Source organism: Eubalaena glacialis, chromosome 3, assembly GCF_028564815.1.
Source record: "Eubalaena glacialis isolate mEubGla1 chromosome 3, mEubGla1.1.hap2.+ XY, whole genome shotgun sequence".
Taxonomy (NCBI): domain Eukaryota; kingdom Metazoa; phylum Chordata; class Mammalia; order Artiodactyla; family Balaenidae; genus Eubalaena; species Eubalaena glacialis.
In genome coordinates, this window is record NC_083718.1 from 34,080,812 (window position 1) to 34,093,128 (window position 12,317).

The 12,317-nt window shown below is 41.4% G+C and overlaps 2 protein-coding genes across 3 annotated transcripts in view; both read left to right on the forward strand.

Moving 5' to 3' along the window:
* The window catches only part of RBBP5 (RB binding protein 5, histone lysine methyltransferase complex subunit), a 34,900-nt gene extending 25,268 nt beyond the window's left edge, over positions 1 to 9,632 (forward strand). The window contains exons 11-14 of one of the 2 annotated variants that reach the window (XM_061185497.1): positions 162 to 231; positions 958 to 1,187; positions 1,927 to 2,004; positions 7,596 to 9,632. In XM_061185497.1, the coding sequence (XP_061041480.1) occupies positions 162 to 231; positions 958 to 1,187; positions 1,927 to 2,004; positions 7,596 to 7,624 (407 nt within the window). In that variant the 3' untranslated portion in view covers positions 7,625 to 9,632. Of the gene's footprint in view, positions 1 to 161; positions 232 to 957; positions 1,188 to 1,926; positions 2,119 to 7,595 lie in introns of both variants that reach the window. The other variant, XM_061185495.1, reaches the window with a different exon arrangement.
* Positions 9,633 to 11,189: 1,557 nt separating this feature from the next.
* Positions 11,190 to 12,015, forward strand: TMEM81 (transmembrane protein 81). Its single transcript, XM_061185498.1, has one exon. The coding sequence runs from the start codon at positions 11,190 to 11,192 to the stop codon at positions 12,006 to 12,008; it is 819 nt and encodes a 272-aa protein (XP_061041481.1). The 3' UTR covers positions 12,009 to 12,015.
* Positions 12,016 to 12,317: the final 302 nt, after the last annotated feature.

A 12,317-nucleotide genomic window follows, 5' to 3' on the forward strand; every position in this document is an offset into this window, starting at 1 on the left:
GGTGGAAATTCAGCAGATACTTGCAGAACGACTAAGTAAAACGAACTGTTTGGTTTTCCTCCTTTGTTTCTCCTGGATTTCAGTTTATGAAAACCATAAGCTATATGTAAAAAGCAGTTTTCTACTTCTTCTCACACCTCTGCTGTGTTTTTGTCCTGCAGGGGCTGATGCTGCAGAGGATGAGGAAGTGGATGTCACCAGTGTGGACCCTATTGCTGCCTTCTGTAGCAGGTGAGCTGCCGCCGAAGGCTGGGCCTGGGGTGCTCCTCCTCCTCAGTCTCTGGTTGTGCTGCTCAGCTCCCCGGCTCTTCCTTCAGGCGCATCTGCCTTTTACCTCAAAGAGATAATAACTCCTCTGGTGCGCAAGAAATCCCTTCCCTTCTCCCTTGATAGAAAAATCTTAAGAAAGTGAAATAATTTGTTTATGCCATTTATTTTTACTACTGATTTTATTAATCGTGTTGTCTGATTTCCTTTTTAAAAAATTTATTTATTTATTTATGGCTGCATTGGGTCTTTGTTGCTGTGCGTGGGCTTTCTCTAGTGGCGGCGAGCGGGGGCTACTCTTCGTTGCGGTGCGCGGGCTTCTCATTGCAGTGGCTTCTCTTGTTGCGGAGCAGGGGCTCTAGGCGCGCGGGCTTCGGTAGTTGTGGCTCGCGGGCTCTAGAGCGCAGGCTCAGTAGTTGTGGCGCACGGGCTTAGTTGCTCCGTGGCATGTGGGATCTTCCTGGACCAGGGCTCGAACCTGTGTCCCCTGCATTGGTAGGCGGATTCTTAACCACTGTGCCACCAGGGAAGCCCCCGTCTGATTTCTTTTTATTTGTCTTGGCTTTCTTGAAATTTTAGATCCATACCTGTTGCTTATGGTTAGATGATTCTGCCCTAGAGGAAGGGTTCATGGTTTAAGCAACTTTCTCCTCTTTTTTCCTATCCCTTTTCTGATCCTGTTCCAAATAGTGATGAAGAGCTGGAAGATTCAAAGGCTCTATTATATTTACCCATTGCCCCTGAGGTAGAAGACCCAGAAGAAAATCCTTATGGCCCCCCACCGGATGCAGTCCAAACCTCCTTGATGGACGAAGGGGCTAGTTCAGAGAAGAAGAGGCAGTCTTCAACAGATGGGTCCCAGCCACCTAAGAAGAAACCCAAAACAACCAATATTGAACTGCAAGGAGTACCAAATGATGGTAAGAGCCACATTTTCTCTCCCTCGCCTGACAGACGCCACCCTCCAGCACAATCTGGTAATTTCCTGTTTGGGTGATTTTCCCTTAAAGGAATTTTCCCATGAGTCTTTTTTATAGTGCTTTACAACTTTGTAATAATTTCATCTGCTTTCACTTCTCTTTTAAAATGGGGAGATTCTGCTCTCAGTACTTTGCCTAAGATGACATACTTTAACTCTTCTGACATCTGGCTCAGTTTGTTTAAATACCCTACCTCTCCCGCAAGATTCTCATTGGGTAGTAAAGTACTAGTCAGACTTGGACAACCTTAATTCTTCCTACCTACTTTTACAGTCTGACTCTAGAAGCCTTTTTAATTACATGGTTGAGTCTGGATTCTTACCCTGGTCTGTCACGTACCAAAGCCCATTCCCTTTCTGCTCTCACATGCCAGTGTGCACATGTGCATTCCTGTTCTGGCTTGTGTGATAAAGTATCAGTGTGTCTTTGAGCTACCTTTTCCATTTAGAGCTGCTGTGGCTTCGTATGAATCACATAGGCCATGTGGCCAAGGAACTATTTCTCATTTAATGACCACTCTTCTATAGTTTATAATTAATAAACAAAACAAACTTTTCTTCTTGTATTAGTGGACCTGAGACACAAGAGCAGAATTCTTTGCTCATGGATAGGTGGCATGGCACATGGTCAGTTGGGGTGACGTGTGGATTTCTTTCTGTGCCTATCTGTCCTTTTACAGAAGTCCATCCACTACTGGGTGTGAAGGGGGATGGCAAATCCAAGAAGAAGCAAGCAGGCCGGCCTAAAGGATCAAAAGGTAAAGAGAAAGATTCTCCATTTAAACCGAAACTCTACAAAGGGGACAGAGGTTTACCTCTGGAAGGATCAGCGAAGGGTAAAGTGCAGGCGGAGCTCAGCCAGCCCTTGACAGGTAAGGACACATTGGGAGCACTGTCTGGCTTGCTTCGTGGCCTTGCTTTGTACAGCCCCTGACTCCGTTTAACTGCGGCATTGTTTCCTTCCTTCCCTGCTTTTCCCCAGTGGCAGATATTCTCTGAGTTTTAAGCTACTGCCGAGGGCAGGCTAAACCAGATTTGGCTTAATTCAGTGGCTCTTAACCTTGGGTCTATAACCAGGGGATCTCCGTTCCCTTGGTCTTATGCAAAATATTGTGTGAATATTTTTGGGGGGAAGATGCCTGTACATTTCACTGGATTCCTGTAGGAATCTGTGACCTGAAAAAGGGTAAGAACCCCTGGTTTAATTCATTTTTTAATCTTTGTTTGCTCCTAGCTTTTTTGTTTTGTCTCAAATGAAAGATCCAGACAGATTAACCAGAAATATGAGCTTCTTTATACAGCCCCTGACTATTTAACTGTAGCATCTTTTTTCTCTCTCTTCAAATTGTTGAAATCCCAGAGGTGGTGTTTTTCTCTCTTTCCGTGGTCTAGAAGCAATGATGGAGTTGTTAGTAGTACCATCACATTAAGGAAGAAGATGAGGTGTTTTGTTTTTTCAAACAGGAGATTACCAAAAAGACAAACTTTGTAGCTTCTTAACACCTAAGCCTCTTGAAACTTACTGTTTTCTCACTTTTATATATGATTGAGGGATTTTTATTGGAGGATGGATAGCAGTTTCAATTTCCAGTCAAATACTTGTGAATCTAGGCTAAATGATCTTTTGTTTGGAAAATAGTAAGCAAACTCAAGTTCATTTCTGCTCAAATATTGTTGGGTTTTGGAAACTTTTTGTTTTGTTTTATATTTAGGCACTGCTTTAGTTAATACATTACTCTCAGTTTTCTGTGGCTAGGTCAGTAGATTCAGAGGCAGGACTAACAAAATATCAGTGTTTGTGTTTAGGTTTTTTTTCCCCCACTTTAAAATTTTAATTGTGTTAATCCAAATGTGATGATATGCAAAACAGAATTCCTTAAGCCAGTTAATCATTGTGAACATGAATTCTCTTCTACAGAGAAGCTGAAACAGACTCAATTACTCATCATTTTGAGTATTCTCCCTCAAGTTCACTAGATTTAGACTTTCATAGTACAACACCATACCATTGGAGCACTAGCATTTTTTTTCCCAGCGACAATATTTATGGTACTCCACTGATAATCAGTTACCACCTCCACATTCAGTCCACTTAGGGCCATGTCTGTATATTTTTTAAAATAGCCTGGAAGAGTTATATGGGCATTGCCAACAAAGATTGCATGTCAGTAATTGACTAATGTAAATAAAAACCATCCTTCCATAACCCACTTCTTGCATAAGCAGATGCCACTATAGAAGAAACAATTTAAAGTTCAAATAGATTTCCCTGGCCCCAAGAGCTGAAATGCTTCAGGGTGATTTAAAATGTAGGCAAACATATTGAATTAATTGAAATACTCTAAGACATACTTTCCCAGCATCTTCACAATCTATCTGTAATTAATCATTTGCTTTTTAATACTAAGCGTATGGCAAATAAACCATTTGAAGTTTTTAAAAACTAAAATTTTCTCTCTGTAATACAGTGATTTCAACTTTTAATTATAGCTGATATGGTCACTAAAAGTTACTAAATATTTTTGGCATTTCCTAAATTGGGTTTTTGTCAAAGGTACCAGGAAGTACTGTTATATTTTACAGCTTAGAGTATAATAGCAGTGGTATTTTTTAGCTGTGCTTCAAAAACATCTAAATGAGATGTTAGAAAGTTTACTTAGAGAGTTTACTTAGCCGTACAGGAATGGGCCTTTTTATTCCCTAAAGTTTTCAAAATACTGCATTGAAATGTTGATCTATGTGTAAAATACATAGTGTTTGTACATGTCAGCATTTCAGAACTCCTTCTAGCAAGACTGGATATCATTATCAATGGCCTATTAGAAGTTTATTCCCACTCACTCAGCTGACAAGGTTAAAAGAGGTACCGACCTCATTAAAGGCTAGAACTTGTGTCTTGAAACAGCAGGGTGCTTCAGACTGGATTTTTATTTTCTGCATTATTGTTATCAGGGACTTGAGTTGGTCAGCCTTAAATAGAGGCAGCTATTTTAACGGCTTCACCCTTTGAAAGGACTAGAGGAGACTTTTACATAACAAGGCCAGGGTGATGATACGCTTTCTGATAACACACAGACAAAACAACTCTAGATTACTGCAAACATTTTACCAACTTCTCATGATTGTCTGCATCGCCTACTTCCCCGTGTAATCCATACTTCCTTCTTCCCATTTTCTCCTTCTCTTGCCTTGGTTCCTTGGCCTTTTCCTGAATGGAAATGGCCAGATCAAACTCCCGAGTGTGCTGAGGAGCAGGATCATTAAGAAACCTGAAAAAAGGCATTGTGGTCTAGTCCTAACACTTCCTCAGAAGGGCTTTCAGCCACTAGCTGCAGTGTGGTTTGGATCTTTATGAAGGCTGTGAATGTGGGGGAGAGTGCTGAAACTGAGTATCATATAACGCGCCATTAGAAGTCTCAGTTTCAGGACAACCTGTCATATCTTTTGTGTGGGTTTCTTTGGGCGAGGGTGGCGCTTCATCCAATACCATTTTCAGCTTGGAGGGCCCAGAGCAGGCAGAGGCTGGCTGGCTGACACATGCTGTTCATTTTCACATGGCTCCCCCAGGCCTCTGAGGTAATAAAAACTCATATGTCTCATGTTCTTCCACACCTTGGAGAGTTTCAGTAAAAAGCAGCATGCTGTCATTGTGGATTTTCCACCAGATATTAAGAAATGAATCCTGACCCTCAGTGGCTGAGGCTGAACCATCTTCAAAGATTAGTTCAGTCTGATGGGTATATTTGTAGATTCAGTGCTTTGTGGACCTCCCCTCCCCGCAAATGCCTAGAGCCAAATCGTTTGAAGGCAGATTGTAGGTGTAGGCTGTTGCTCAAGTTAGATAAATGCCAACTGTTTGTTAATATCTGCAATTTATCAGTTACTGAAGAAACTGTTCAGTAAGCCCTGATAGGCCTGACAAAGCTGCTATAGTCTGTTGCATGTTGCAACAGGAGATTATGCATTTCAGGTGACAGCTGGAAGACACATAGACCGCCAATAGAAGTAATCTAGCCATCTGGAATCTGGGGCTGTAGAAAATTCTTCCCTGTCATACAGCTCATCAGTATTGAACAGTACCAGTGGACCCACATCCACGAAGACACACTTTCTCTGATGAGTGAGGACCCATCAGTGAAGCTTGAGGGTAACCCTGAGCTGGGGACTTTTCAGAAAGTCCAGATCGACATAGCACCATCTATCAGATTCCCCCTGGTTACCTTATTAGATACTCTCCAGAGGGCAGTCCTCAGGATCGAAACTTGAGATGTGAGCAGAACCACCAGTGTCCCGGTTGCCCTGTGACCGCTCAAAGATTGCCCCAGAAGTAGGGCTCCTTGGCAGTAAACACCATCGGTAGCAAGTGTGACAAAGTTGTAGTCTGTCACATATGTGGTCTAAAGGCCTTGTGGGATGGTGGGCATGAAGGGAATGGTGTGCACCTGGGTCTGTTGAGGGTGGCAAAGGACAAACTGAGCAGAGGTGCCACTTCTGGGGGCCGACAGGCCCTGCGCTGATTTCCCTGCCTTTGGCTGCACCACTGCCCTCCTGGTGCTGGCCCCCCACCCTGGGCCTCTGAACCATATTCTGTTCACTTGCTGAATCTGATTGTTTTAAATGATTGGTAGGGGCTTCCTCCCCCACCTTTTTGAAAAATGATCAGTCTCTCAAAGACTAATTTATGAATTCCTGCTAAAATCATATTTTTAGATGGCTAGCTGGGTATTCTCATTCTGTGTGGTCTTATTAGCTGACTAATGTTTGAAAATTAATATCCAGTGTTTTCTTAGGCCACCCTGGCTTGGCTGCTTTGGGGAGGTACCAATAACAGCTGTTTACCATGAGCTGAATTTTTCTTGATTTTATATTACTGGAGATTTCTGTCATGTTGCGGCTAAATAATACTTGGGGCAGATTTTTAAGTAGCCTGGAGATCTTCTGCTTTGTTGCTGTTTCTGTGTATCTTATCTTGCTCACAGACTTGCTTGCTCTGGTGTTGGTTTGTTGCCTGATGCCTCAACAAGCTTTGTTTTTGGTCTGTTCACAGGAAAGAGAACAATAAAGAAAAAACATTAACTGACCTCAGATAATCAGTATAATAATGTAGCTCATTAGTCATCTTGAGTGCCCATTATTAATGCAAGCCACTTTTTCCTCTCATGAGTTAGGCTTAAAATGTCAATGTTGTCTATTTTTAAACTGTTAAACTAGATTGGTCAGGGTACCTGTGGAAACAGAGAAACTAGCCTTAAAGTGTTAAAGGCCTGTTACTGAGTCCTGTGGAGTAGATTCTTTTATCTCACGATTTTTAAAAAAATCAATTGAAGAGGTTAATTATTACGTTTTATGTTGAAAGATCTGAAAAACCGATGCTTAAATATACTTTTTATCTTACTGAACTATATAAAGTTTAAATTTGATTTTTAACATGTAGCATCCAGGAGAGTTTGTATCTCATAATTTCAGTCTCTTCTCAGGCAAATTGGAATTTATTTTTATTGCCAGTTTTTATCTGTGCTTGAACTTATTTAAAATCAGGTTAAAAGCAAGGTTTATAAATGGGTACTTTTTTTTTTTTTTTTTTTTTTACAACTTGGGCAATTATTTTTAACCATTTTACCTTCAAGTGGCATGTTCTTCCCCATTCCAGATGACACTGGGAGGACTTTCTTCACCTTGTTCTCTTTTTACACTTCCTAGTTAATATTTCACAACAACCCATTTAAGGATGTCCCTCAGAGATTGAACAGCTTCTATGGAGTAATCAGGGAAGTGTTCATTTGATTTTACTATTTAGGATTTTATTTATTGATCAGTTGTTGGCACACAGAAATGCCGACAGTAGTTTTCGTTAACATTTCACCATATTTGGGATTCTGAGGAGCTGAGAGTATCATTTAAGGAACAAGGGTGTTTGGAAAAGGGTTTGTTGCTCACCGTTAATCATTTAGTGGCGAAGTAGTCTAGTGTATATGAAAGATTGAAAGAGGCAGTACCCTAGAATTTCCTTTCCTCTACTTACTGCACCTTTTGGAATATGAAGCATTATATGTTAACACCTTGGAGAATGGTTAGAAGCTTGGAAAATGTGTAGAAGTCTGATCATTTTGCGTTTTTTTCTCCCTTTGGGGCAGTGCTGAGAAAAGTACTGAGGGAGGGGGTGGGGTTTGGATTATTTCTTGCTTCAGTAAAGAGTAATTGGGAGTTGGAGTTGGTTTTAACTTAAAGGGGGGAAGTTCTTAGCCCATGTGTGCTTGTAATGCATCATCCAGCATCTGTATTTGTGTTCTTGAAAGTAACTGGTCTAAGTTGATGCTAAAAGAAATCTTTTTATTTCTCATCTCTTTAGCAGGGGGAGCAATCTCAGAACTGTTATGAAGGCCCTTGAAGTTCTTCGTTCTTCCCTACTTTGCCATCGTGTGGCCTCTGGACACTGTGGTCAGTCATTTGAGATTGACTTTAATTTAAAACAAAGGCCTCTGTCTTCCACCCAGGAGGTGGAAGGAGTGAATTTTATGTTTGAATGAAGAAGTGAATTATGGAAGAAGAATATATGTCCCTTCCCTTTCAAGCATAAGTCCAAATAGGCTCTCAGGAATGAGGATTTGTGAAGACATCAAACAGGAGTTTTGACTCATTTAAACTTTAATGCTTGTTATGTTGCTGGAGAAGAGATTCCTGTTTTGCTCGTCTGTCTTTACTGTACCCAGCATCATTTCGGCTTGTCATTTCCTATCTCCTGCTTGCCTTCCCTCCACAGTGCACGTCCTTGCGTGACTTGTTCTTATCTGAAATTTTGCTGCCTGTATCCTAGAAAAACTTCTGTTGCACATTCTTTCTTCCATTTTTAAACTTACCCACTCACCAGATACCTCCTATATTTCCATATTGTGTTACAAAGATGGGCAGAAAAGAAAGTGCTGGAAAGATTTCAGATTTTCCAAAAGGAAAGAAAGATAAGAAAGGCCCCCTCTTTTTTAACATACTATAACATTTTGCTCAAGAAGTTGAGCTATAAAAGGGTCAGGTTTTTCTTTGTATTCTTTTCATTGTATGTTTCCAGTATTGGTTCGTTCTCATTAATCATGGTTTTTGAAGATAGCTAGTTCATTTGTCTCCAGCAAAGAATCATCAGTAGTTTATATTGCTTTACCTGTACTGGCTTCCAGAGCCAGAAACAAACCGAGGTGTCTCTCAGCAGGCTTCTTTTTTACTGGGGGTGGGGGAATCTATGCAAGGACTAAAATAAAACTGTCCAAAATCAAAGCAACGACAACACAGTTCAAATAAAAAAATCAAAGAACCTTTTTTTTTAATCATTGCTCATGGACATCTGTCCTTCCCATCAGTCATTGCATTTCCCCTCCTTGTATCCACACCCCTTTTCCTTCCTACATGTTTCCAGTCACTTCCTTTCTGTGAAAGGTTGCTTAGCTTTTTTAAAAAAATTTTAATTTTTGCTTTTGCTGTTCTTTGTATAAAAAGTAGCAGATTGGATGGATGTGTACACTAGGTGTTTGAAATTCTCTGAAAATCCAGAGTGAAGAAACCAGGTGTGGAGGGGCCTCTCCAGCCTCTCTTGAGTAGAGCTTTGAGCTGACTGGAAGTGCTTAATCTGGATCATCATTTTCACAGTATTTTCAAAGGAGAGTTAAACACTGTGCTTATTGGGAAATCTCTGTCAGTTGGTGGTTGCTCCGATAGGTAGCCAAACGAGGTGATTACCTTTTGGATTTTAGCATAGAAATCAAAGTAGAACACATCAGCAAGAGCCTCTTCCATTCCGTCTTTAGAACCAAAACATTTAGTAGTTGAAGCAAGAGCTCTCCCTGAGTCAGTGGCAAAATGTCTATATTTTTAGGTGCCACTGCTTTTTCCTCAGATGCTCATTTTGTGAATTTCATTTCCTATTTCATATTAGACCAGTGGTTGAGATTGGTAGGTGGGTCACTAGACATGTTTTTGTTTTGCAGACATTATTTCCATTTTGTTTCTCTCTGTACTGTACAGTGCAGTAGTATGCAAACTGTGTGATACAAGAGGTTTCTGCCTTATTTCCACATGCAGAGTAGCTGGGTGTCGTCTGCCTGAGCATTTGGATGTTCAAGCTCTGTCCGCCTCCTAAACTGGCTACTGAGAAAATCAACTTCAGCCCTGTCAGAGTGTCTCTGGCAGCAGCTCCTAATAATTATTTATGCTTTTGGAATTTTTTTTCAGCTCCTAAAACCTTCTGTCTATTTCAGTTTGATTTTCTCGATTTGTACAATATATGCATATTCTCTTTTTCCCTTTTGTCATCTGCGCACCCCCCCCAGTGTTTTGTTTTCTAATGTTCTGTAGTTTTGTACGAGATGAGACTTAGCCTTGGGTACTTCTTGCTGAAGCTTTAATGCTTTGTAAATAAAATCTGATGTTTATTAAAGAACAGGTGTAGGTGTGTGTTTGTAGACACTGGTCACTTCTGAGAGTCACCAGCCACTTCACTCTGTACAACAGAAAATGCAGCTTACTTTGTTGATGTTAGATCTTCTCCGTGTAGAAATAACAGAGCTGGAAGGGCTAAGGGGTGGCCAGGTAGTCCAGATACCTGCCTTTGGACAAGATTATAAATAAACAATTCAAGCAAAAAGTTAGTGAAAAAAAGATCATGTAGGAATGACCTTTCTTCCAATTCCTTAGCTCAGTAAGTGTGTAACTACTCTGTAGAGGCCGCAGTGCTAGGAGACATTCTGGAGCTTACAAAAACACTTGCCAAGAGGTTCCTGCCTTCCAAGGATCTTTCTTAAAGTGTAAGTACAGATAAATTCCTCTTCATTAGCATTTCTTCTCCCTAGATTAAATAGCCTTGAAATCCATCGAATACTTATTGTCTCCTAAAGAACAAGATGTTTCATAAAGTCTATTTAAGTCTTTGATTTTAATCATCTCCAAATCTGAGTGTCTACTTATTAATCCTGTTATGTGACTGAGACTCTTTTTGACATCATAGCTGTTTCATAGCAACTTTGACCCAAGTGAATGATGAGCTCCTTCCTCGTTCTGTGGGGTGGGGGGACTGGGCTGAGAGGCAGGAAGAATTATGTATCCTCTCCCCCAGAGTATACCTTCGGTACCCTTGGGAAGGAAGAGTGCCTAGAAGTGGGAGAGGAGCTGCATTTAACATCGTCTGTCTTGCTGCTAAGCATTGATTCTAAAAGCCCTTTTGGCCCTTGCCTTCGTGAATTTTCATTTCTATTTAAAATTCCTTACACACTTTACAAAGTGTTTTCATGTACAGTTTGTCACTTTTGATGCTCAAAGTGACCTTCCTGAAATAGGCAAGGAGGTCTTAATTTACAAAGGAGGAAACAAATTCAGGAAGGGTAAATCACTTGCCTCTCAGTCCAGAGTTCTTAATCCTTTTTATAGAAGGTTTAGGAGCATTTTAAGTTAATAATAACTTAATTCAAGTTAATCCTCTCTTTTTTTTTTTAGACTTGGTATTTGATTTCTTATTTGGGCAGATTTAGCTGGTATTTTGAAACCTTTGAATTCAGATTCTACAATTTGGAGCGGAGGGGAAAGGGTGAGGAATGGTACAGCCTTACTATGCATTGAGGTAATTTGGAAATTCACTTCAGCTTCTGAAGTCTTTTCATCTTTGTTTCCCAAGAGGTGGATTTAAATTCATTAAAAGGATGGGAAAAGAATGAAGACTGGTAAGGTGGTGGTTAACAAGCAGTGATAGTAAAGCAGCAACCTTGTGACATTTTTTCTGCCTTGTGGCCTCACCTGTTAATAAGGACTGGACTTTTATTAAGTTGTATTGTTTTATTGACAATGCATGCATCATATCTTTTGACTTTGAAGGCTATCTCATGTCCAAGGAATTAAATTATGTCGTGGAGGATTTAGCTGGAACACCTCGGGTGTTGACTGAGGGTGGTGAAATGCCTACTAAGACATGAAGACTTTGGCCACTAGTTTCATCCTTGGGAACCTGGTGTTGGCCTTCTATCTACCTTTGGTGGTGACTTTACCTAAAACACTGGCCATTCCTGAGAAACTGCAAGAAGCTGTGGGGAAAGTTATTGTCAATGCCACAACCTGTTCTGTCACCTGTGGCCTTGGCTATAAGGAGGAGACCGTCTGTGAGGTGGGCCCTGATGGAGTGAGAAGGAAGTGTAAGTCTCAGCGCTTGGAATGTCTGACCAACTGGATCTGTGGAATGCTCCATTTCACTGTTCTCATAGGGCAGGAATTTAAGCTGAGCTGTCTGAGTTCAGACATCCTGGAGATTGGACAGGAAGCTTTCCGATTCACCTGGAGACTTGCTCGGGGTATCATCTCAACTGATGATGAAGTCTTCAAACCCTTCCGAGCCAGTTCCCACTTTATAAAGTTTCATTCCGCTCAGGAGTATGACTCTGGGACCTACCGGTGTGATGTGCAGCTGTTAAAAAACTTGAGACTTGTCAAGAGGCTCTATTTTGGGCTGAGGGTCCTTCCTCCTAACTTGGTGAACCTGAATTTCCATCAGTCCCTTACTGAGGATCAGAAGTTAGTAGATGAGGGCCTGGAAGTGAATCTGGACAACTATTCCAGACCTCAGCGCCCACCGTGGAAAAAGAAGGTGACCGTAGCTGTGGGAATAGGAATTGCCAGCGGTGTGTTGGTGAGCATCGCCCTGTGCGGTGGGCTGAGGGTGATCCACAGCAGTGCCAGCCTTGAGACCTTACAAACCTTGCTGCCGAAGGGCTGGCTGCTCAGGAAGCCAAACTAGCTTTTCAGAGGAGTGTTCTGGCTGCCTGATTGTGGATTAATTAAGAGGGGGGCTTCCACTACCAAAGGAGTGAGTGGGGGTTGTGATGCGGGGCAACATCGTGGTAGCTGTGGGCAATATTCTCTAACTCTGTGTCCCAGATGGATCTCTTCCAGATCTTCCGTGCCCACTAGGTACCCAGGAAACCTGACTGCAGGTATCTCCCTGCTCCTGGGAAGAGTTCTGTCTTCCAAGTTTACATTTATTTTCTACCCTTTACAACTTGTATCCCTCCCTACCTTGATCTCCCTTCTGAGCAGTATAATCATG

Bases quoted from the DNA above. Each gene is read 5' to 3' on its own strand.
- TMEM81 (XM_061185498.1), top strand. From the start codon at position 11,190: ATGAAGACTTTGGCCACTAGTTTCATCCTTGGGAACCTGGTGTTGGCC.